This window comes from Strix uralensis, chromosome 12 (genome assembly GCF_047716275.1).
Source record: "Strix uralensis isolate ZFMK-TIS-50842 chromosome 12, bStrUra1, whole genome shotgun sequence".
In the NCBI taxonomy this organism is placed as follows: domain Eukaryota; kingdom Metazoa; phylum Chordata; class Aves; order Strigiformes; family Strigidae; genus Strix; species Strix uralensis.
Window position 1 is genome coordinate 20,809,858 of NC_133983.1, and position 27,019 is coordinate 20,836,876.

The 27,019-nt window shown below is 37.0% G+C and overlaps 1 protein-coding gene across 3 annotated transcripts in view; it reads left to right on the forward strand.

Annotated features, from left to right (window-relative positions):
* Positions 1 to 27,019, forward strand: part of CDH13 (cadherin 13) — a 516,835-nt gene that overhangs the window by 441,105 nt on the left and 48,711 nt on the right. For all 3 annotated transcript variants that reach the window (XM_074881611.1, XM_074881610.1, XM_074881609.1), the window contains 2 exons: positions 7,371 to 7,553; positions 8,546 to 8,799. In XM_074881611.1, the coding sequence (XP_074737712.1) occupies positions 7,371 to 7,553; positions 8,546 to 8,799 (437 nt within the window). The remainder of the gene's footprint in view (positions 1 to 7,370; positions 7,554 to 8,545; positions 8,800 to 27,019) is intronic.

The window sequence follows — 27,019 nt, forward strand, 5'->3', positions numbered from 1 at the left end:
AGAAGTGTCCATTGTATTTATGGATACTTGATTTATTCTAGAAATAGTTGAACACACTTTGCATTTATAGGTGGAAAAGTGAAGAGAAGAATGAATCCTTTTTAAAATTTATATATTCTGGGAAAAAAGAGCGTATGTTGGTCTTCCTTCTGAATCTTCAGAAAACTGTGCTACATTTGATGTGCACCCTGGAGGTAACAGGCTTTGAAGCAGGCATTCAACATATGATTAATACATAATAGAATTATATTTTTTGCCTTCACTCAGTGAGGCCATGAGCTGGGCTGAGAAAGAGGCAAAGTCAAATGTAAACAAAAGTCTTCAAAATTATTTTAAAAAAGTGGTTATTTTCAAGTATCCTTCACCATCACTTATTTACAGTCCCTGAATGGCTTTTTAGTCTTCTGCAAGCACATAAATGAGAGGATAGGAGTACAACATCAGCTCTGAATGGGGTTCCACTGCTGCTGTGGGAAAGAAGCAGGAAGGAAAGTTCTTTAAATTAATTTATTAATTTTATGAGCATCTTACTCTGTAGGCCCTCAAAGCTTTCTAAGATTTATGATGTCTGCAAGAGGGATGGAAGGACTCTTCACATTGCCACTCTGGCAACTTTACAGGCAACTCGTGTGGTGCCCAGCAGGTCATGCATCCATCCATCCATCCATCCATCCATCCATCCACCCATCCATCCATCCATCCATCCATCCATTTATTTTACCCTGTTGTTTTTGCATTCTGTGCCTGCCCTACTCAACCATGGATCCTAATACTTAAAGAGTTCTTGAAGTGGTCCCACTGAATCCCAGGGATAACTTGTCTTCATCACAATGGAGAACTGCTCACAGAGGGACTTGGACCTGGAGCATGGGGAAACAGCCTGATTAATACTTTCTTGTTTCTTTATGGCATTACTAGTACTCCTTAGCAGTAATTTCCAAGCAGACTAATGAGCAGCAAAACAAAATAAAGTCATGTTGAAACTTGCCTTTTTTTGATCATCCATGATTGATATCGGTGATATTAAGCATCTATGTGTTTTTCAATAAAATGGCACAAATGTATAGAGCCTACAGAAACTGTAGCCATGTTACAGAGAGCAGAACTTAATCTTTGGCCTTCCATTTAGCTAATTAATCTTTTGGATTTGTTGCTGTTCTTGTAGGCTGCAGCATAGGGTGGACAAAAATATTCATTCAGTCTTTCATTATTGAGCAGTACTTTTATTTTGAAAGTAACTGGTGTGTGCCTTGAAAGATCACAAGGCATCTACAATGCATAGCCTGTGAAAATCATTCAAAACTAAAAAGTGAAAATGCATCCAAAATGATTATGGTCAATTTCTTATATTCGGAAAGATTTTTTCTAAGCTACAATTGAATTCTTTCTGTAATTTCACTAGGGAGACGAAAGAATATTATGTACTTAGAAAAAGATCTAGAATAAGCTGAAAGAAACACTTTAAGTTAAGTGATAATATAGTGCCTATGAGCCAGCATTATGGCAGTAAGACAATGAAAATTACTAAAGACTGTTCGGGTGACTCATAGCTTTAATTTGTGTTTTGCATCTAGTTTACACCGTCAAATCCTTGTCATGCTACGATAATGCTTTATATTTACAGAGTGTCTTTCAGCTAAATGGCTTCCAAAGTGCTTCATATGTTCCTTCATGTACAGCTTACATCAACTTAATCCATTACGTTAATACAGCTATCTCTGTAGTGAAATACAGCAGCTATTTGTGTCCATATAGTAAAGGCTATGCACAGTTTTAAGAGAGAATATACCTTCAAAATCTGTGGAAGAGATTAGGGAGAATGTAATACCAAGTTACAATTTGCCCTGACCACAAAATTGGCAATTAAATTGCTCATATAAAGAGTTCAGTATAAACTACAGTTGGTCAGGTCCCCTGTTTTTCAGCCTGCCAGGGGCCCGCAATAACAGGCCAGCACGTTTGGTCATTGTGCTGAGATGAAAGGTGACTGAAGAATCATCAGTATCACTTTGTTCAATGCACAAATGTTATGCTAAATATTTCCACCTAGTACTTCACCTGTCTAGTTTATGAAGCCTGATGAGCTCCAAGTGCCAGATTACTTGGTTCATTGTTAACTGGCAAGCTGGGCTTTGTGTCCCAGGGAATTTCACAAGAAATGTCCATTACTGACATTTATGAGATTCTCATTCCTGATTGCTTAAGAATGCAAACCTTTGTGATCACTCTGAAAATTTGTTTGTTCTTGGAGATATTCCAGATACAGAGCTATGGAAATACATTGTTTCCTTAACAAATAAATATTGGCCACTCAAGTGCACACACACATACTGAATGACTGTGAAAAGTGAAAGACACAGACAAAGAGCAAGGAGATTGCAAGAGATTGTATAAACTTGTCTTTATATTTTCAAGAAAGTAGATAAATTATAGTTACAAAGGCAGTGGACTTCAGTGGAGGAGGACAAATACAATAATACCATTTCCCTGGGGAATTTCTAATAGAGATGTGTGAATTAATATATGCCATTATTTTTCATCTTTTATGATACATAGATGAGGAAACAAACACATGACAGTAGCACAGAATACCTTCAACTGGAATATTGCCCTGATAAATGCAAACTGACATGCAGTTTTAATTTATTTGTTCTTGACTGGGAATCACAGCATGCAGAATCTTAATGAGCCATGGGGTAGCAATCACCAGCCCCAGACACGTTTATCTTGCATTGTGTTTGTTGCTTGTGGCAGCTTTTTAATTTGGGTATTTCAGTACCCCACTCAGAGTTTTTTGGTGGCTTCATAAAGGTATTGAGGTTATTGCTGCATTCTCATGCTGTTGCTGGACGGTAGACATTCAGGTGATTCTGATACAGTTAAGTTCATTTGTTCCTCTGTGCTCTGAGAAGTCACTAAATAAGATCTCACTTACTACAGAAGCTTTAAATAAGGCTGTCTGATAAGAATCCAATTTTCATACAGGCTAGGTACCATTTCCAGTTTTGTTTCAGTCTGAGATGGGGTTAGTGCCTGGATTCTTGGGTGATAATATTTTACAAAGTGATCTTTTCATGTATCTGCCTGTGGTGGAACTCTGACAAGATTTTTTTTTTCTTGAGACCATACAGAGCCATTTTGCTGTTCAGTGAGAGGAGCTGTCACCGTAGTGTCCCACCAGTTCGCCATAGAGCTCAGTGTGGAGGAGGATTTGGCTCAGTGTTATATTATATCCTGGCTCTGCCAGGAAACAGCTACTAAAATTAAGCTGTGGTTCAATTTGTTTGTTTCCCCACTTGACTTCTCCCTTTAGCTAGCTTTTGATGCAGGCCTAATTATTCTCAGTAGATAGCTGCCATCGTGAATTTCCTCTATTCAGTAAGATAAAATTCCCACCAGCTTGGAACCATAATTTTTCATTTTATCTTCTCAAGCTTTGCACATAGTTTGGAGCAGGCTTGCAAGATCCAGGGAAGGGAGAAATAGAGTTTGTCTGCTGAACTGAGATTATCTCTTCTGCTCAGAGCTACCCTGGGTGCTGTTACATAGGCTGTATTCTAACACAGTTGTTTTGAATGTTACTCATCTCCTTGCTATCCCTTTATTGACTCCTTTGTTGTAAGAAATACAAGCTGCCTGTTTTCACACTCGGGAACCTCCATGCCTAGTGGAACCATCTTTGTGATATCTCACAAGAATGTCCAGTGGTCGATATCTACTTCCCATCAGTTCATCATGACAGCAAACATTGCTCACTCATTACATTTTCAAGTCTATTTGTGCTTCCTCACAAGCTACCCTCACACTCTTGGATGAGCTCTTCATTTTTTCCATCATTATATTTCCTTGATGTCTCTCAGTTACCTGTTAAAAGTCTCATTTGTCTACAAAAATCTGATGATTAAGTGTAGACTGCTGGCTGCTGTTCACTCATTGTTTCTAAGTTGCTATTGGTCTGTTGTCTGTTTTTCTGCATTTTCTCATAAGCTTTTGAGTGCAGAAAAAGGGGAATCAGGTCTTTTTTCCCCCCTATGTTTATAAAACTCTAAATGTGACAGAATTACTAAAATTTCTAGGCTGTATGCATGATAAGCACAATAAATGACAAAATGACATATCACTCCACAGAGCAAGTTAACCTTACATGTTCAAATCCTCAGTAGTAGTAAATGAACATAGATCCTTCCAGCCAAATGCAACCCGGGCCCAGGGTATTTGCCTTCTAAGTTATTATTTTTAATATGGGTCCAGATGATAGCAGTTTTAAATAAAGTACTGAACTCATCTATTTTATTCTTAATTTATAGTGGTGCTTAGGGGATGTGCAGATATTTAAAAAGAGTAAAATCAATTAACTTGTGATCCAGTTATTTGTGTTAGTCACTATGGGGTTTTATTGTAGCGCACTGGATCAGATTCTCCCAGTTAAGCACCGTGCTTTGAGAATGTAAACCTTTGTTTTGAAATATGATGAACCTGTGGTTATCTTTTCTCTATTTCTAATTCCTATTTTTGTCCTTTCATAGTTTTAAAATTCCCTTCTTTTGTTTTTTTAAAAGGACCTAGTATACATGTAACAGATTTTTCTAAATACTAGGAATTCTATTCTTTATATGAAGGTGGCTGAACAGGCAAAAGAGTTCACCTTCTAGATAATACACACTATATTTTTCTGGACCTCTCTATTTCACAGTAGGTATTTGTCTTTTGCAATCACATATCTGTGATTTATTACACTTTTCACATTATAAATTTAGAGTAGACCCATGTGACAACTTCTGTGATTTGATTATTCTGCTTTTTCATCCATCTTGAACGGATTTTAGTCCAATGTTCCAGACAGCTTCAAATACCCTCTGCGCTTATGTGGTCATTTCTAAAATGCAAAGAATGCTAGGGGTGAGTGTATCACTACACTTGAAATTATTTGGCTTGGCATAGCCTTTGCTTGTAGACGTTGTCATTTCCTTGATCTGCAGGTGTCAGAAGCTGCAGTTTTATGCCCCCAGCAAGTCTGTGTGCCCTTTCTGCACTACTAACTCACTTCAACTGAAGGTACTGAGAGCCCTTCCTAAATAAGGAGAAAACAGGAATGCAGAAGAAAGCCAACCCCAACTGAGATATCCTTGAATTAGATAACTTTAAACTGACATTCAATATTTTTTGAACTAGCTGGCACATGAAGGCAACCTTTTCCATCATAGTCTGGCACTGGTGGGGTAAGCATAATAAATTTATCTCACTGGTTTCACAATTATGTATCTGGATAAAATAGCCAGATATTTAAATATTTTACCCTAACAGGTCTTACTGTTCCCAAGGTGATCCAGGGAGTATTGAACAATTAATTGAATCAGACTAGTGGATTAAGGGAAAGATTTTTCAGAAGGATCAATATGAATTAGGACCAGATTCCCAGTCAAATCTAAGGGTTAGATGCTTTAGGATTATGTTCCTTGAAGTCTAATCACCTTTTTACATAGCTAAATAGGAATTGTTTGGTACTGAACACTTGTTCGGAAAAAGTCTGGCCCTTATGGTTCTGATGTCTCATTTTATACATGCTCAAGCTGAGACAATATGAAATAATACAAAAATATCAATCAGGCTAATCACTTAATTTTCAATTAGAGTAAGAGGTATCCAAGTGTGCTTTCCAGTGACAGCACTTTGCTGAGCAGGAAGGACTGCAATCTTGGTAATCATTCCTCTGTTATTTCCAAGATTCTTAATAGAGCTTTTCTTTTGATTTGTTTCAAAGCAAGTGAAAATATTGTTATATTAGCATTTAGAGTTAATTAAACTGCAGATGAGTTTAATGATCTGTCTGAAACAAAGCTCAAGCACAACCTGTTACATATTAACTATCAAAATCAAAATAATCTTTAAATCCTTTGTTAAATATACCAAAGAAGATAGAAATAGCCAATCATTAATGTCATCCTTTTATAAAATCAGGTTTGAGGCTGGAAAACTTGAACTGAATGCATACACTCAAATTATACAGCTAAATTGAAAAAAGCTTTGGAAACATAAGTCAAATCTATTGGAGGAAATTTTTAAAAAGATAACACAGAAGACAAAATCGTCTCCTCTGTTTTTTACTATGAGGAAATCCATTTTACCTAGTATTTGTCCAGACTGTGAAATCTATATATTAATAAAATGCCATTTTCTGGACTCAGTATTCTCACAAAATCTTCTGTAGTGTTATGACTTCATGTGGTCTATAAGACAGAGTAAAAGATATTTGGTCTATTCAGGTCTTGAAGCCACTGGGTGATTTTTGCCCTTGAGTGATATATTGTCACTGACAATGTAGCTTTTAAGCAGTGCACGTACAGCAAAGCCTATTTGTGTCATTAAAATTTGTAATTTTGGACTTTTAAAGGCTTAATCCCTAGAAAAGTTAAGATTTCCTAATGATCTATAATGCTACTGCTGATGTTCAGCACTTCTCAGGATTAGGTATGTTATCATTCTAGTTTATCCACCTATAAAGCAGGTATTATCTTATCACTCTTACATACAGTGCTTTTAGCACGTCAGCTTCAAGTACTTGAAAGGTGGGGTGTATTATTAAGTCTGACCCTTACAAGCTTTTCCAACGGCTTGCTTAATGTTTTTCCTACATAAATAAGAATGATGTTATACACTGTTTGTCTGGATAGTAAATTAGAATTTTCTCATAAGGCTTGGCTAGCTGAATAGTACAGCAGTGTAACAAACTTCACAAGGTCATAAAAAATTCGTCCACTGAAAAAGGAAAGTTACACTGACTTTTAGTTATGCAGACAAAGTGGTAGCATGAGGACCAATTATTTTTGAGTCTTTTAGAGCAACCCCTCCAAAAAATGGTATGGGAGCACTTTTTGTGAAAAATGTTTTATGTATTGATAACGGTGTAGTGAAAAATCAATATGGGTGGGCTAATTTAATAGTCTGAAATGCAAAACTGGATTATTTTAAATAAGTACATTTCAGGGCAAGAATGGGCTATATTAGTCTGCTTCCTCTTCTGCGTAGCTATGCGTATAGTTCTGTTTCTGATAGCATGTACACCCATGCAACGCTGTATATATTTTCAGGATTCACTTTTCCAATTATACGAGATGAACTGTCTTCTTGTGATGAGAATCTTCCGAAGCTTGATTCCTGTCACACTGCAAATGGAGAGCAGCTGTAATGTGCTACCTTATATTTCATGAGTGAAAATGTATTATTTAGAGCCTATAACATTCAGTTTCAGTCAAGGATTACATCTTTCTCCTGTTGTGGTAAATAATTAATGCTGACTTGGATATTTCATGTGTGTGTGTGGTCATTAACTGAAAATAGTAACAATTTCCTCTTATGTTTTTTTTTCCTAGTTTCAAGCCACTGTAAAGGAGGGAGTCACGGGTGTAATAGTAAACTTAACCGTCGGTGACCGAGATGACCCAGCAACCGGAGCATGGAGAGCTGTCTACACCATCATTAATGGAAATCCAGGGCAGAGTTTTGAAATCCATACCAATCCCCAGACTAATGAGGGAATGCTCTCTGTTGTCAAAGTAAGAACAATTTGCTGTTGTACTGTATTATTACTGTAAGGTCCACCCAGTGGATTTACTGCATAAGAAGTTACTCCAAAATAGAGTCGGCTAACAGTCCTTGTCCAAACAATATGTATAACCCCCTTCTTCTGTCACAGTAACCTTACTTCTTTAGCCAAAGGACCTGCTGCCTGTTGCTAACTATATTACTGTTGTACTTAAATAACAACTAGTTTTGCAGTAAGCATCACAATTAATGGTGAGACTTTTATAACAAAGTTTTGTTTGTGACTGAGGGTACAATTAGAATTCAAGGGCCACATTTTGTTCTTGGTTAGAGAATACAGATGCAAATACCAGGGAAGTAAGGGAAGTGGCTTCAGACGGAACTGAACAGACATCTTTGGTCCTGCATTTCTAAAGTCTTATAAAAAAATTTACTGCCTGTCTTCACATGAAGATAATACTATATCTCACACTTTAAAAAAAAAGAAGATAGCCCTGATTGCTGCCTGTACCATAATTTTCTCTGACTTCAGAAGAGGCATTTTCAATTCTTAAGACAAATGGCATGTATTTTCATGGTGGCACTTTTGATTTCAAGGTGTAAGTTGAGAAAATAGCCTTATGTTACTTATGCTAAGTAGCTACTAAGTATGACTGATTTGTTTGCTAAATGCATATTACATCATAAATAAGCATGTATATATGAGAATTAAATTATATATGAGAATTAAATTATATGTATGAGGTATGGCAAAAAACTACATGCTTTTGGATAGAGGGACATCTCCATCTTTCATTAAGTCCATTAGGTTCATTATCTTTAATGCACTTTATAACTACCATTGTGTCTAATGCTAAGCTCTGACCCAGTATCAGATGCAATTAATGCTATTGTCCCTTTCTGGCTAGTTCTATCTTCTGCAAGTTTACAATGGGGTACAACGAAAAAGGTGTTAAGTGCTGTCTTTGCACCTTGCACTCTGATTTTATGTTATGTTTTACAGCCTTTAGACTATGAGATTTCGGCATTTCACACACTGCTGATCAAAGTAGAAAATGAAGACCCGCTGATTCCAGACATAGCCTATGGTCCCAGTTCCACGGCAACAGTTCAGATCACTGTTGAAGATGTGAATGAAGGCCCAGTTTTCCACCCAAACCCAATGACAGTGACAAAACAAGAAAACATCCCTATTGGCAGTGTTGTGCTGACGGTGAATGCTACTGATCCGGATACTTTGCAACATCAGACTATCAGGTGAGTGCAGTACCTTCTAATTGTCATTCATCAGAAAGTGAGCATGTCTTTTGTGCCTGAGAATTTGCCTGCCAGTACAGAATTAAATTAAAGTTGTTTGGACTCTACCTAATAAGAAATGGCAATTTTTTTTCCTGCAATGAAGAGATTCAGTATGATGAAAACAAACTGCATTAGAGAGGGGACAGTAGTTTTCCAGGCTATGAGATTACTGCAGTAGAACAATTGACTGCTATGAGCGGTAGACATGGCTTTGCATAGTGTTTCAAAATTACTTTTAACCTGCTTGTTTATTCCTGTTCCTTAATGAGACAGAGAAAACGTGTAAAAATTGAAAATGTGTATAGAAATTTATCTGTTCTACATATGGTTTAAGTTTGTTTATGATCATTTATAATGTCCCTCAGTGATGTAATGACCGTACATCCACGTTCAAGGGCTCATAAAGTATTTCCCAGTGTAACACTGTAGCTACAGTAAGCTAAGACTTGGCCTTGCCCAGATAGGTGAAAGTAAATTATTATTTCTGTGCTATGATAATATAATCCCCCACACGTGCCACGTCACAAGGAGCAAACATTGGTGTTAAGTGGTGCCATCATCTTATATTTTGATCCACCTGGTCTGCTCTTTTGTTTTTAGATTTGTTGAAAGATCCAACCGCTTCCTTCTCTAATACTAAATTGACTTTCCAGGCAGCTTGTCTCAGCACTTGAGATTTGCAGGTTAGGCACTAAACCCAAAATCTACATCTGTATTTAATTTTTTGTTCTTACTTGCAAGTCTAATTTCCCCTAGTTATCAATGTACGTAAAAGGGTATAAATATCTTTGTGAGAATGACTTCAAAGCTTTACCTGAACAATGTGCACTGTCAATCTATACCATAAACATAGATTTCTCTACTATCTCAGGGTTATTTAGCAGTGATTGTACACTTCTTAAAGAAGGTTTGACATATGTACTGTTCTACAAAAAAAAGAAAGCCGCTGATCTGGAAGATGTTCTTTGTCAGTAACAAATGTTGGTAGGCATGCAATTGCAAGGAACCTCACTGACAGCCTTGGATTCAAATGATGAGAAAGTGAATTTAAGCAGGTGAGTGTGCTCATCTCCAAGGAAGGAAGAAAAAGGCAAGGCAGATAATTAAAAGTTTCAATTCTCTTCATCACCTCAAAAAGATCTAGTTAATAGAGTACAAATATTTTAGTTTTTCTCTATCAGAAACACCTTTGAGTTCTGCCATTGAAATATCAGTTTATCTGAAGAATGATTCTTTGCATATGTCATTCTTGTTTTCTAAACGTATTTATTTACAGAATGCATTTTCATTCTTTAGTTTTTGCTCTAAAGATTCCTTATTTCATTTATTGTGGTCACACAAATCTGTGTCTATGGATGGAAAACCTATGGTATCTCTATTGCTTGTCAGATACAGCAATATGACCCTCAGCAGCATTACTCACAACCTGGCTTGTGTAGGGAAAAGGTATTTATTCCCTTTGGGATTGGGACTGATTTTAAGGAACTTAATTATTGAAGTTCTCCATAACTTTATGTATTTTCGTGGGAGATAAGACAAATAATTTTACTTAATGTAGCAGTTGATTTTGTGATACTAAAAGAGAAAAGCCAAGAAAATATAAGGATCTGGTTATCAAAACCAACAATCCAGAAATTATCATCTGAATTTTTACCCTTAACCTACTGATTTTGCTGAATTTCTCCTAACTACATTGACAGTGAAATTATAGGACATACCAATGAGTCACTGAAAACTCAGAGTGAGCCTTAAGTATTGTGTATAACCAGATAAGTAATATAAACACCTTCTACAGTCCACCACGTCTCACAACTGGCTGCAAAGGAACTCTCAAATCTTAACTATAACTAGCTCATGATCTAAATAGAGTTCTCCCACAAGTTTTACCACAATCTGCATGGCCAAAACCCAGAAGGTTTTTAGCTGAAAGCAAGATTTTTCTTTTCTTATGCTGCGTGTGCAGAAAAGAAGAGCAGAAATAAGCTAGATTGGGTTGGAATGAAGCGTGATAATATAGGGAAACTATGTAAAAGGAAGTGGATGTGTAAATTAGACTAAACTAATGCAAATGTAATGAAAATCTGGGAAATGGTGGAATGATTCAGGAAAGGCTAATGTGACTACCTGTATGTCCTTTTGCTAAAATAACGCGAAAGCATAAAATAGCATTTTTAAAAGATGCTTTTAACACTGACAGATATTACTGCAACACATAGATACTAGCAGGGAAAAAGGAAGACTGTAGTATATGTGAACAGCATCTGCAATTAAGGATAGTGTAAAATTGCATGTATAAAGGCCAAAGCTGCTCATTAGTTTGAGTCTGGCCAAAACGTTTTCTCGTAAGTTCCTACAGGCAGGTGTGTGTTTAGAGTTTGGGCCTAGGTCCAGGACTTTTATGGAGAATGCACACCAGACTACATGGTTCTCAGACTATGCAGCTATAAATTATGTCATCAGAGTCCTTACTATGATTATACTCATAAAATAAATGCCAAGCAGACACAATACAGACTTTTAAACAAGATACTACACTAAATATCGATGACCACAAGTAAGCAATGTTTTGTGTCTGCAAGCAGCAATGAATACCGAATTTGTGTTGTGTGTGCTGTGTGAACAACGTACATCACCCCCTACAAAGTATATGTATCTGTTCAAAATATGCAGATGGATATATACAAAAGAACAGAGAATTAGTAATGTTACTTTCTTTTATTTTCAACCCGTAACAGCTGTGATATGTCTAACTGCAGGTATGTTTTTAATTAATTTTCTATATAAAATGTGTAGGAGGGACTGATGATTATTTGTAATCAGGAAATTTAGTTACTCTACTAGATATAACATCATAGATGCATTTCAAGAACCATGAATAGCATATAGAAACCTTTTGTGCCATTGTCCACATCTAGATTGAATTTATTCTTTGAACGTTGCATATCTGAATCAGATTCAAATTACTTATCTCTTTCAAAACCGTGGCTTACTTTGTAAAAATTCCTAAAGACAGCTGTACTTTTGAAGCAATTTTCTTTCTTATTCTTCAGCTTGAAGTGTTTTTGCAGACTGAGAAAGAATTTCATTTAAAAGCTCAAACAAGCTGGCAAAAATGTATTACACTGAAAAAAATATGACTCCAAGTGTTTGTAAGACTCAAAAGCACGTACCTTGTGCTCTAGCTATTTGTCTGCACGCGATTAGCAATGAACTTTCATGGTGTCAGCTATTCTCTGATCTACTGATGTTAACATTTCAAAGAAACTCAAGGTAGAGGTAGAAACATCATCCTGCAAACAAGAACTTCATGCTTGTATTCACCAGCTAAATAATGTAAGGATCAAGTTTAATCTTAGTCTAAATTATAACAGTTTAAAACTAGGTTAACGCTGTCTTTCACAACTATACCCAGATCTATGATTTCCTATGAAAAGTCTTCAATGAGTATAGTGAGCTTTGGACTATGGATGTTGTAGAAAGGAAGGAGCAGACAGAACCAGTGCTTTTTCCTGAACACATACCTTTGAGTGGAAAATAATGTTTGTTCTGCTGTGATCACTCCCAGAAAGAAAAGGAACCTGTTCAAGTTGGATCACATTTCTTAGATTCATTAACCTATTTTTTTTGAAAGTATTTAATTCCCTCTAGAGTTTCCAACTTTTCTAGAATTAAAAAATGAAAGAAATCCAGCAGGCCCCATTTTAATTATAACCCAACAATTTATTAATAGAACAGTAATGAAGTTTCTGAAATTTGATTTCTTAATCAAGGATCATTGTTATTTTTGCACCAGATTTAAGAGTTTAATTTTGGGTGCTTCTTCACAACCTCTGAAATTTTAATCAGAAGTTTCAAGTGTACATGTCAATGAGAAGTTAAAGGCCAAATTTAATAACATTTTCTACCTTGGGAAATTAAAAGAAGAACCTCACTCTCTGAAATCTATTATTAACAGTAGATCTTAATTAAACACAGTTACGGTCCTCAATATTTGTCTGTGTGAAGTGATTGGTTTCAGTATTTTTCCCTTTTTCAGATTCAAAAAGACCAGGCTATTCAATAGTTAGACTTTCAACTACGTGTAAATAAGTTGTTTACCGCAGTGTATTTGTAATTTTTAATTAAAGCAACGTTGTTCTCTGGTTTCATGGCTTATCGTGGCAATATATTTTTATTACCTACTGTGCTCTTGGATTTTAAATTATTTATGTGAATATATTATTGCAGTATTTATTCTCAGTAAGCAATGTGACTCAATTCTTCAGAAATATCTTCACAGGAAGAGTTTATTATAGCTCTAAAGCATATCTAATTCATTAAGTAGAATTAAAATGCAGTATTTGAAGCTGGAGAACTTAGAAATGGAACCCAAACTGCAGTGAGTTTCATGGGAATATGAAAGACTGCCAAAAATATCTGAAGCAATATATGTAAATATATATGTGTGTTTGTGTAATTTTTTTATCTGCACCTGAATCCAGCTGACCCCACATAGTATAAGTGGCTTCTGGAATCATAGGTACATACATTGTCTTAGTGGTGAAGTCTCAACTGTAGAAATTTGAAAGCCAATTTTTTGTTTGGAAGTTGATATCCTTTTATTTGATTCTGGTCTCCTTATATCACCATATCACATAGTGGAACTACACAAATATGAAACCAGCAAATCTCCATTTGTTTGAGATTAATCATTTCAGATTAGAATAGCCTGTGATGGGTCCAGCTACCCAACTGCCTGTTAACCCACAGCCTGGATGTTCGACTGCTACAGCACTGCCATTGTACTGGCTGTGTGTTTGATAGCTCTGCTAGTCTGGAAATGGGAGCAAAGTCATACTTATTATTGTCATCATTTCCAAATAACAGCTACTGGTCTATCTGAAAGGTGGATAGACTCTGTTTCTCTTTATATAAAGTGCCTTTTTCTATAATGCAAACTAAGTTTTTGTGTTAATGAGGCTTCATCCTTGAACATCAGACCATCGGGATGATAAGGCTGAACCTAACAGACACTAAATTAAAAGCAGTCGTGCTTGTTTATTTGTCATTTCACCAAGAGCCGTTGGACAATGGACTAGCCATTGACTTTGGGAATGGGAACTTTTGCTACTGGGCCACATTTTGCTTTAGATTACATCATCATAGCTTTGGGGTCAGTCCCTATGGAGTTGGTGGAAGTCAGTGGAAATGTTCCAAACTCTTATTGGTGGCAACCATGATCTGCAAACTCATTGTCAAAAAAATGACTGCCTAAAATTCTGTAAAATAGTGCAGAAACTACACTGAAGTGGGATTTATGGTTCAGTGATTTTCTTCAAAATCTCAAATACTTGAGAAAACTAAGGAGAATTCACTGGAAAAAAACAAGTTTACTTCTGCTACTTCTCTTTGCTGCCAATCACCACCCTTACATGTAGTGATTATATAAGCCGTGAATTTCAAAGACAATCCAAAAAGCCTTTTTCATGTCTCTTGCCAGGATTTTTTCAGAGATCCTGAACCCCCCCTCCCCAAACAAGGATGAGGCTTCAAATCACATTCCTCACAAACACTTAAGGGATCAATTTTGCATACTTTGTTGCACATCAAGCCTTTTTAAAGCACTTTTGTTGCAGGTGGAGGTCAATAAACTTGCTTTTTGGGATATGCTACAATCACTTACAGAGTACTATATAATGAGAGGGGGATAGAAAGTCTTAAAGAGTGAATGCTTATGAAGTAACACACTTAGTCATTGTTAAATATGTCTCCTAGAGTCTGAAGGACTTGTCTTTGATTCCTAACAACAGGAGATTTGTTTTCCTTGTGCAGACAGAAGAATAGTTCTATTGTTATAAATGAATGGCTGAGCCATCTCTCAGCATGCAGCACCAGAGTTTTTCACTGTAAGTTACACCCAAGAGCATCTTGAGTTGGCTCTGCAGTTTTATTTATGGCCTGCCTGAACCCAGCCATTGGGAATTTGTAGCACATCTCTAGATCTGAAGTTGCTGTATATTGGACAGTGCACTTTGTTTTTCTGTTCCTTTCTCTTTTTTAAGTTAGAAGGAAAGCCAGGTAGAGAGGGAATCTGCTTGAAGCAAAAAGTTTTTCCTCTTCTGTCTTTCCTGCAAAATTTTGAAACACAGAAACGCTAACTCTAGAGAGCTGCATGTATTGGGGTATCCAGCAAACAGTGCCAGAAAAGGTGAGATTTAATCACTTCTGAAAGAACGAGCTTGGCCAATTCCCTCCTGCTATACAACTACCACCTATAATTGCAGGTACTCACCAAGTCAACCATTAGCTCCACAGTATTCTATACAACACTCTGTACTGAAACTGTTTCTTGAATGTGTTAATACTATCTGTATAGGTAATCACTGTGATATATATATGTTACTAGCATAATATCTGAAGGGAAAAATTAATGAAAAAATGCTTTTTTTCTTTTTGGTTGTGTTTGACCAAACTGACCTCCGCTTTTTGTTTATTGACAAATAAACAAAATTCTTTCCCCGTACAGCAAACTCTTAGACCTACAGCAAGATGAGAAAGAAACAAAATTGCTTCTGGAGTGGTACTGTACCTCCATTATTCTCCTCTCATACCTATGACCTCACTGCTGTAACTCTGGAAGGGTGATAAGGACTTAAGAGTAAAATCAGTTCCCATTTTTCCTGTTTAGAAGATGATTTGTAGCTGGCCAGCACTGTGCAGATGTATCACAGAGTCTGAATTAACATGGAAGAAGCAGCTGGTAACAAAAAAAAAAAAAAAAGTCACTGGTGGGAACTACTGAGATGAGACTGAAGAGGATAAATTGCTGGAGTAAAACCCCAGTGCTGAGAGAATTAAAACATCTGCCAAATCTGGAAGCCAGGCCCTATAAAAGCTGTGGACAGCATCTAACGCTGACCATTCAGGAAAGCCACTTTCAACTCTGTCAGCTTCAATATTGGAGCTATACTACTACAGGACCTTCTTTTCTCAGAGTAGTGAACAGATGTTGATAGTCTGCTTCCCAACATCTGTTATTCAGTCCTTTTATTACTCATAGATATTCCCTGGCTTGCTTAATTTACAACCAACCTGACAACATCTCCCTTTTAGCACCTTGGAGAGTCCCTCGGAGTTCTTGATTTCTCAGTTGCTTCTAGTGTTTCTCCTAGAGGTGAACACCTCAAAGTCTCCCCTGTTGTTTCTTTTTGCCCTCTACTTACTGATATTCTCTGTCTCTGTGTTGGGGCAGATGTTAGGCCTCTTCTCTCCTTGTCTGTTTTTGTATATCTTAATTTTTAGTGCTTAAGAGCAATCCCATCTAACCAGTTGGTGCTAAACTTTGGTATGCCAGCTTTTGCCTTGCAGGGAGGTGGGGGAACTCCCATTCTTACTTTGTCTTATCTATGTTAACATCTGATCTCAGTGCTTGGTTCTTTCTAGCAGTTGCCAAGGTTTGGGGGAAAGATTAATGTACATAAACAGACTGCTACAACACCTATTTTTCCCTTACCCTCTCCTAGTAGAAAAAGAGGCAGAGCATACAGCAAATTTTCACCCAGACTGAATAAGGCAGTTGTCCTGAAGAACAGTGTCCCTTTCCTGAAAAAAAAAAAATATTAATCCCTCTCTCTTTGATTAGTCCCTGAAATAGCAGAAGTGTCTGAATTAAATTATTAAAGACTAGCTAAAGCAGAGGTCCCAGGAATTCTCAATCCAGCTATTCATAGTTTTGCAGAGAACCCAGCTACCTGAAGCCAGACTTTATCACTCCTGACAATACTTGTCAGAAGATCATATCCCTAAATTTTTCCATCTGCTCTACTCTGTTAGCATAAATCATACTTAATATGTTGATATTAAAGCTATAGATGATAGCATTGACAGTCTCTGTTTCTATGTAATCAAATAAGCCGTAGAAACCAATTTCGGCTTCCCTTGATATTACCTTAAGAATCCCAAATTCTTGATTAATAAGGATGAATGTAACATTTAAGGGGAGTTTAATTAGACCCTCTGTCTTTATCTTGCATAACAATATTATGCCACATTATGATTTCAACCATGTCAGCACTCAGAATGAATGGCTGTGAACTGTGAAATTATAGGGCACATTTTTCATGTCACTGACTAAACAATATTGCAGATCTTCTTGAGAAATATAACAATAGGATATATCAGTCACAAGTTATGCTTGCAGTGGAAGTCAGATCTTGACAATAACTCACTTTGTCATTACTTTCTCTTCTAGTTTTAGAAAAGGCAGGATTTTGCCACTGGAAGAAGTAAAGAGTATCCTGATTATAATAAGTTAGCTATCAAGTGTGAGGATGCAAGTTGACAGGGAAGGGGGTGGTATGAATTTTTGTTAATATTTTAAAGCCATTGAATTCTTGAGTCCCACTCAGCCAAGTTAGATCGCACGTGCGTGCCTGTATGTAGTTACAGCTATCAGTGGTGCTTTGACAGAAATTCATTTGGACTGGTAATATCTAAGATTGTAGCTCTAGAGACCAGTGTCATTTTATATGAAGGCAAAAGCTGGAAAACCAAGCACTCAAATAACAGTTTTCCAGGAAGATTGGTAATGCATCTAGGCCAGAATCCCATCATCAAGTGGAAGTGTATAATTAAGCCATTCTTGTTCTTGTGGTGTTCAGCACTTTTGTCTTTAAAGCAGGTATAGATCTCAGATGACACCAGAGCAGGTGTTGTCTGGCGTTCATGTCCTGATTGGAAAAGGAAAACTCTGTAATTCTTTCATTGCTTTTTGCCCTGCTCTGAAGATATGGGCTACTAATGTTATGGCTATATTTCATTAATTTGTCATCTCCAGAATAAGGACAGAATAAACCATGGACACACTTGGTTCAGTGGCAAAATTCCAATGGAATCTGGGTGTAGGATTTCATCTCAGAGCAGAAGCTTTCCCAAATGCACAGAACTTCTGTTGTATGTTTACAGCCACTGCTCAACCTCAAGACACCCCTAGTCTGTGCATTTCAAGTCATAAAGAACACCATCTTCTTTTAGACTTTCAGACAGTTATTATTGGAGTGGAATTTAAGTTCAGTGAAGAAATTGTCAGAAGGTTTAAGCACTCATTTTTACTAAATGGAGCTCTGCAATGTTACCGTAATAGGAAAAAAATCTTGTGGAGTTCAATTGGAATTTTTCTATTAACTTAGTAATAAGGATGCCAATTTCTGTAAAATAGTTTCTGAGTAAGAGTGAAATTATGCACTTTGTTAAGCAGCAGTAAGCCTGCAGATTCATTCTTGGTTCAAATGTGAATTGGTAGGGACTGACCTCTTCCTAATTTTATGACCATTATGCTCTACGTAAATATGCCTACAGAAACATGCATGCCTACTCTACATATAGCTAGGTAATTATTATCCATGTGATCCCTTGGGGCAGCTCTGTTGGGTAGTACTTAGCATAGCATTGCCTTGGAGATACTAACCTGTCTCGCCCAGATTTCATCGAATAGTCCAAACCCTGGAGAATTTTTACACATTTACCTATTTTAATGGGGCTGTCAGAATAATGTTTCCTCTTTTTCCTTTCAAATGGGAAAATTCCAATAGAATTCTACCTGCCTAAGGCCCAACATCTCTGGACATTCAGCCCTGGGTCATTGGTAGAACTTCATACATAAAAAACAAATGCAGCCACAGAGTTTATCTGATAATGCTCCAGGGCTAAAACAACAATTTTTTGTATCAGTAGGGCACAAGGTTTGCAGCCTCAAAATGGAGCACTCATAAGTTGCTTCTGGCCCTGGAAGCTTCTAAGTTATTAACTAGTGTTTAAAACACATTTTAGTAGAGAAAGAAAACAACACACTCTCAGCTTTGCGTATCTCCATGTCAATTGTGTTAAGTTAGCTTAACTCATGGAAACTGTTACAGAGTTTGGGTTTTTAAGTACAAGGGAAAAAAAAGGAAGAAAAAGCCTATAATAGCTTTAATCATTGTATAACTGTAACCCTTTGAATGAGTCCTTCTTTGTGCAGTTAGGGGAGTTTTTTCATTTCAGCTCTGTCATTTCAGGAAAAAAATAGCAGATACTTTTAGTTTTAAAGGTCTTGGAGGCTTCCATTTTCTGTCTGTCAAATTGAAACAGTAAAATTCACTCTACAGTGGTACTATGGACATGCATTCAAGGTGACTGGCAAAAGGTTTAGATCCCTAATGGCAAAGGAAAAGCGCGTGAGAAGTTTAACTCTTGGGCTTCCAATGCAGGGTTAAATAGCATAGAGTAACTAAGACATAATAGTTAATAAGAAGCTTAGGAGAAGATTAAATACCTTAGATTTACAGAGCACTATATATTGGTGTGCACTGAATAAAATAGATATCAAGCAGAAAATAAAACAATATATGACCAAATAGTGGCAGACTGTTGGTAAAGTATTTGCCTCATTGGCACCACGCTGCAGTCAAACAAGGCCTAGATGCAAAGCTTATCAGCAACTGTCAGTGTGGCAAATTAAGGTTAAACAAACAACTGTAATTCTTCCATTTCCTGTCTTTTTAGTGCTTAATCCAGTAACTTCTAAAGAAGGCTATTTTGTCTCATAAATGGATACTTACATGGAGCTTTTTCCTCTAACTTCTTCACATTTTCCATCACTGGGCAGCAGATTTCTTAAATGACACACATTTGTCATTTTGCTTAATGTACATCTGAAAGGGGCTTGGCTATTATGATGAGGAACATGATATAAAAATTGTTCTGTATAGAGTAGATTTGTTGTAGGCAGTATATCAGAACAAGCATTCAGATGCACACAGGATACTTACTGTAACAAAAAAGATGCTTTCTAGCCACCAAAGGAATATTACTGAGAAGTGTTCAGCACAAACTCACCATTTAGCAAACAAAGGATAATTTTGCCTGTAAAGAATAGCCTTTAATATTCTATTTCTTTGAAAAACATAGCAGTTTTTCATAGGTTGTGTATTATATCTTGATCTATATATAAAAGGGACATTTTCTCAATCCTGCTATACCTTGTGACATGTTTTTCAGAATATCTAGCAGAATTTAATTTCTGTCAGTATTCTCTATTGATATTTACATGTACAGGACCAAATTTGTTTTGCAGTAGCATCAGTTAGACAAGGAATGTTACAATGAATATCCCCTGAGTGAATATAACTGAGTGTGGGATCTGGCTTTTAATGTTTTTGTTGTACAAGTGAAAAGTAGTATTTCATTTTTTTTAACATCCCTTGAAGGCACAGGCAGAAAGAGTTGGGCAGGGGGGGAATTCAGTGCAGCAACCTATAACAAATGTAACAACCTCGACTTGATGACATTATAAATAAAACAACTAAGACATGGTTATACACAATCTTGAAAAGTGATAAGGGCCAGACAGGTAAGAGGGAAGTCCATGGGTTTTAAAGTGCATTTGGACAGCTTGAATGCCTGAGAATCTGATTCATAGAGATTAGAAAAGGTAAATCACACTTCCCTTTTCATTTGGCATGGTCATTAAATATAGTGAATTAGGCTAACAAAAGAAACTGGCCTAAAATAAAGGAAAAGATGTGCCATGATAGCACGTATTGCTTCAACATTTAGGACAGAGAGTGGTTGGATGGTTTTTGTATAGTTCAGTGTGTCCAGTCAAATAAACCTTAGATAGAGGAGATTGGCTGTTATAACAAAAAGAATGAAAGAGAATTAATTAAGGGTTTTTTTCTGTAAGAACTGCACCCATGAAGTGCATAGTGTATTCAAAACCAGCTGGAAAAATGAAAACTTAATTTGTGTTATTATTAGGAAGGAATAAATGTGCCTTTTTCTTCATATTATTGGATTGGATGGCAGTGTGAATTTTTCTTGAATATTATATACTCACATTATCACACATGCCTCTGAATTTCTCACCTACCCTTTCGTTCTTTGTTATTGAATGCTACAAGGTCAGGAAGTATTTTCACTCGGTGGGTATTAATTCCTCTGGGCTACATTAACCATACAAAAGCATCAAGACAGTCTATTTTCCTGTGAATACTGTTATTTTTAAACAAAGCTATACTAAAGAACTAAAAGGAAAAACATCTTAATTGCTGCAATAATAATACCAGAGTGACATATTTTATGGAATTAGTTGAGTTCTATTTCTTTGGAAATAAAGTTATTAATTTGTTGGCTCTTCACTGATTTATAAAACCCTATGAGAATTTCCAGTTCTTCTGGATAAAGTCAGACCATTAATCAAACATTAGACAGACTTGCATATATTTTTCACATAGACATTGATGTGAAATTAGCATTATCATGTTCATGGATTGTAATACGCAAATGAAAACACAATCTGATGTTAAGCAATGGTAAGGATATGTTTTTTACCAGGACATCGGGTAGTACAAGTTTTTATGTAAGTGCCTCTATAATTTTCCAGAAGTAATGCCTACACAGAGTAATTCTCTCATATCTGTGTGAATAACTCATAGAATTTCCTTGAGAAATCCTTCTTGGACAAATTTATTTACATGTGCTTGTGTGTGTATAAAATATTTTTCATGAAGAAACACTTGGAATTTAGAGGAAATATAGGAAAATACAGGCTACTAAAGAAAAAAGTTAGTAAAAGTCTAACTCTTTTCTTTAAAAAAAACCCCTCATCCTTATTTCCTGCTCTTGCACTGGCCTTTAGAGAATTCAACCTTCATAATAGATGCTTGGTAGATTAAATGGGGAACAAGGAGTTAACTAACTCCTAACTAACTCATCAGTAGGCACCCAACTGTGACCAAAACCATTCTGATTTGATTCTGTTTCATTCTAAAATATTTTGACTAGGTTTGGAACTCCACATATCTCCTCCCTAGAGGTAGCATTTAGGAAGTCCAAGTGAAGGGCTTCAGCCAGGATGAGCCTTTCATTCACCTTCTCCTCTTCCCAGTGACATGTACCAGCAGGAACTTGAATTTCTGCACACTGCTGTTGCTTCTGTCAGGCTCCCTGACGTAATCCCGTAGCGGGTAGGGGAGAGACATAGTGGCGTTTTGTTGGTTTAGAGCTGGCATCGGTGTCATGGGGGGTAGAGAAAATGAGTTAGTGAAACCATCCAGCCTTGCTGATAAAGCTCTGCCCACAGGCACCCATCCCAGAGGTACAGAAGCACAAACGTAATGGGAAATGTGTAAATGCGTGTGCTCGGGTCTGTGTAACGGGGCACACCTGGGGCTTAGTGGGCGGTGGGGGCTGATGGGGCTGTGGCAGCAGTAGCAGCCCATGGCTGTGGAGGGTGACGGGAGAGGCTGAGGGGTGATGCTGCAGACTGCTGCGGGTTCACACAGCTCTCCCTGCTGAACAAATCCCTGGTAAGAGATGTCAATTATTAATTCAGTTGTTATTGTGAACTGGTAACATGAAATATACTTCTGGGGATCAGCTCCACATTGAGCAAAGACTACAAATAATGACTCAGGCAGTGCTCTAAGTGAGAAAAAACAAGATTCAAGCTAGGTTTTTTGCCTGGATCAGGTTCAGCTCAACTCCCAGAATTGGTGTTTTCCTTTCACTTCAGTGAAGTTTGGATTCCAACGTGGAACTTTGCCGCTCAAGATTATGCCTGTCAAATACATGAAAACACACATGAATTGAATCATAGGATTAGCAACCAGTATCTCATCAAATTGAGTTTCTGGAGAGGAAAACCTGCACCAGCTGCATATTTTATACTAGCTGTCACATACATACAGTTTAAACAGAGCTGGGGGGACAGTGTTGTGCACTTGATGGGAAAAGGAGAGGGAATGAGCAGGAATGGGGCTCTTTTTCTTGCCAGGCCCCTAACTGCAACCTGCCAAGAAGCTCAGAGGCTTTTCATAGTCAGCAGAACATTATTGCTCTCCTATCATCTCTTGTGTTATGGCGCTCGCCTTAGAAATAGCTGAATCTTAGAAATAAGTCCTGTGCAAGTTCAGCCAACTCAGGGACGTCCCAGCTCTGTCAGCACAGGAAACTACTTCGATTACTTTTCTGGCAGTATCAGCTTCTTCACAGATTTTCTTTCTGAATTGCTACTTATTGCATGGTCAATTTATTGTGTGTTAAATTTTGCTCTCTCTTATGTCAGTCCCTTTTTTCTTTGTCTATTGTTGCTAAGCTAAGAAAAAACATGCTGGTTCATCACAATAAATATACTTTTATGTAAATTTTTTTGCTGAAATACATGATATAGCCAGGGGAGCCCTAATTTTTTTTTTTTTTCTTGAAGAAAGATCTCATGGAATTAGGACTCAGGTCTCAAGTAACTTTGAAGTATTTGGCCTTTGTAATGAAATTTTTATTTCACAGAGTTACTTAGGAATAAGAAAATCGCCACATGATTGATGTGGTATCTTTTCTGTGAATCACTGGGTCTGTCTTTTACTGTAGTTACATGTTATTCGTAGCAGATACTTCATGTTCCTGTTTAAGGGATGAGTATTTTCTACTTTATCCAAGACAGAGACTCAGCCTCTTGTTCTTCGTTGCTTGGAACCTTTCGCTTTATCTTTTCTGTCCTTGACAGACTGATCGGACATTTCCTTCTTGGCAACTCTTACAGCTTTAATGCTGTCCACTGATTTCAGGGTTGAGGTTTGTGAGTCTGGAACTAATTTCCTAACAAAATATCTATCTTGTTAATATTTTTCTTCTTGTGTCTATGATCCAGATTTCTGTGGTAGAATAGATTTCACCAAATCTGCTACATTTTCAAGGTCTCATTAACTTTTAAATAACTGTCCATTCAGCAATGTTTACAGTCTCTTTTAATTCTGTTAACAATTCATAAGATACCTCTACTTGAAATTGCACTGTTTTGGTTAATACCTACTTCCTGACTTCTGTTGCAGCTCATCTCTCCTTCAGCTGCTTATTTTTTCCAGGTATTAATTTTTTTTTAAAAAAAAGCTATAGTTCATAAATACTGGGCACATTTTTCCCTAGTAAACATTGCAGTCTTAAAGAAAGAAAAAACTGACAGAAGCATCATCTTTCAACTTGAGGATTATAATTTAATCTGCTAAAGATAATTATTTTCTTCACTAGTGAGCATGAAAAAAATACCTCACATTTTTTCCTCTTTCAAATTCCAGGGTAGGTTCTCCCACATAAATCAAAGAAGCATTTCAGTTTTAATTCATATGAAATTCATAGTTTCAACACTCCTTCCCAGCATTTTCTCTAGCACTGAAGAGATAAAAATTACTACGTGTAATAAGGGATAAGATAGAGGAAAGTCATGCTGTTAATAATTCTGAATGCCTTGAGGATAAATGGAAGCTGTGGTCCCAGAGATCCCACATGTGTATGTTCAGATTTAGACACCGTTCTTTCCATTTGTGTCATTTGTGAATGTTCTTCACTTCCCAATGAACATCTGTAATTAATGGGAAAAGTTGTGCGTGTTTAGTATCAAAGGAAGTAATTCTGCTAAACCTGCAGGAACCAATTCAAGAAGTCCTCTTTGGTACTTCTTGCTCCTCTGGCAATAGGGAGAATGACCTATGATAGTTCTAGACTTTATTTTTAATTATTTTCAGAGCGACAGGGGGAGTTATTCCCCATCTCTGGTCCAACCTAGTCCCAGTGTCTTCTAGATTTACACTGGACTAACTCTTTGAAAAGTTTTGATGGGAAAACGGCAACAAGAGAGGCAAGTGAGTGTGAAAGAAACAGCTAAAGTAGTGCACAGGGGATGCCTGCTGCCCTAACCCCTGCTTTGAAAGGCATCAATATTGCCAAGGCCTTAGATTGGCACAGGACATAAACTGTGCTAAAATGATTATTCAGCGTATTCACCATTTCGTTACACTTTCATTTTGGAAATTAATTTGCAGAAACATTAATTCCCTTCCTTCCTTATGAGATGAGTCCCAAAGTTAATAGATGTTAATAGGGGCCAGGACTGGATCTTGTGAGTGTGATTGTATCACACAGGCTCAGGTTGCAAACCTGTGCTGGAGCCAAGACTCGTGGCTCCCCTGCCCTGCCTTTTTGGGGAAGTGCTTCCAGGCAAGGGTGTTTTCTTTGTGACTTTGGTAATAGCCAAGGCAAAACTGAGGTTTTATGGCAGCTGGCAGCAGTAATCCCTTGCTGGGACCAGCCAGTTCCTGGCAGTAGGATCCGCAGTCCAACGGGAGTTTTATTGATCCAGATGGACTAATGCTTCACAGTAGTGAGCCACTTCTCGCCTCTTTTCTGCCCATCCCTTAGAAAAAAATAACTTGCACTGAATCTGCAGAAATGTGCTATTTCATGGCTGTGTTCAATAGTGGCATTTTAATAGTGAATCTGCTGGGCTCTTACAAAAAATGTCCTATCTTTTCAAAAGCTAGCGGGACCCCTGCTTGAAAGAGAAAGTAGCAAATGGATTTGCAGGGGGAGAAGCTGCTTTTGCTGGAAGCACAGTTGCACCAAACTGGCAAGTGCAGAAACTTTGATAGAGTTTTACTGCAAAACCTTCTCTAGGTAGTTTATAAAAGAACCTCCAGCTCATCTCATGTTGATTAGCTTTTGAGGCACAATTGCTACAATGAAAAAACTTTTACTGATTTGCATGTGTCGACAATTATTCTAACAGTAACAACCTGATTATACTAGTGTGTTAGTCCCAGATATGGTGTATTATTCCCTAGGTTTAGGAATAATTCAGGTAGTTATAGCCTCTGGGTTCATTTAACCGTAGCCCTAATCACTTCTGATTAAAAAATACATAAATGAGTTTGTGGATTTTTTTGGTAACAACTCAGCTTCTAGGATTTTTTTGCCCTGAAGGAAAAAAAACCTGGAAAAAAGATCTTGGTATAGAGAAATGTTTGAAAGAGTGTACAATAATAACAAAAAATATTTTCCTTTTCATAACATTTTATTTAACTACCTCATTATTACAATTTCAGTATTTTAATTTGATTAATTGCTGTAGGTTTTGTGTTTGGATTTTTTTATTATTCCAGTTGCAATGACTCTCCTGTTAGTTTCTTCATGTTTACCAAGGAGTTTTACTCCTATTGTGTCTCCACACAGATAACTAATTAGTCAACCATTTTCTCATCTGATATTTTTCAGTGGCAGGGGATGAGAAACTGAATTTCATCTAATTTTTCATTCTGTTTTGATCATATCATTGTAGATAGAGAATTGCGATGAAAGCCAACCTCCTAAATTGCTGACGTGACAAGCAAAATAAACCTGAAACAGTGAATCTTTTTGCTCGGATAGTGAGGTAGGGTGCATAATTTTAAAAGGGCCCTGCGGATGGAAACAGAAGCAAATTCTGTCTGTAATGTGGCCGCAGCCCTGCAAACTGTTCCCTCAGGGCACAGGAACCACTTCCAGTGCTAAATTCTACAAGATTAGAGCTCCAGCCTGAAAAATACTTGGTCACTAGTGTCTGAGCAAAGGAGCTCATTGCCTTCCAAGTCTGATGCGGAATAGCACCAACATTTCTTTTTATAACTCTGACTGTAATTTCCACCATGCTGCCTCTGATTCAGTGAGTAGCAGGCGACAATATTGGGTATATATTGATCTGTCATTAGCAGTAAGGATGAGCAGCTGAAGCTCTCTCATTTGACCTTTTATGCCGTCCCATATGTTCCAATTTGCCTGTATTGGCAATACTTCATTTTTACTTGAATGAGACAAAAACCAGTTCTGTAAGAGGTATGCTACTTAATTCTGTCTGCTGGGTCTGCAGTTGGCTCTGAGTGAAGCCAAGAGAAAATTTCACAAATAGAGATATCTCAGCATTACAATCTCCTTCCACCCATATAAAGCAATATTTGTATTGTAGCCCAATTAACTGCAAAAAAAGATTGAAGCAAGCAACTCTTCTGGTTTGTTTGCTTGTTTTAAGCAAAATCATTGCTCTCAAGATTTGTTGCTTGTAGAAAATATACTCTGGGGGGAGGGAGATTTAATTTTTATTATTTCTGGCTGAATTTTTTTAAGTTATAATTTTAAATTAGAATTTTACTTTGTAAACTGGAAATAGAATGTTACAGTGTTTCTAAGTATAATGGCATCTTGATATAGACCAAGTAGTGTCTAGAGTTTCCATTTTATTATTTCGTCTGCCTTTTTAAATATGTTGTATCAAAAAAGTACACTTTCAATCGTAAAAATAATTTTAAAAATAATGGCTGAAATATTTCTGAAAAATCTGGTTTACATTTTCAGCAGA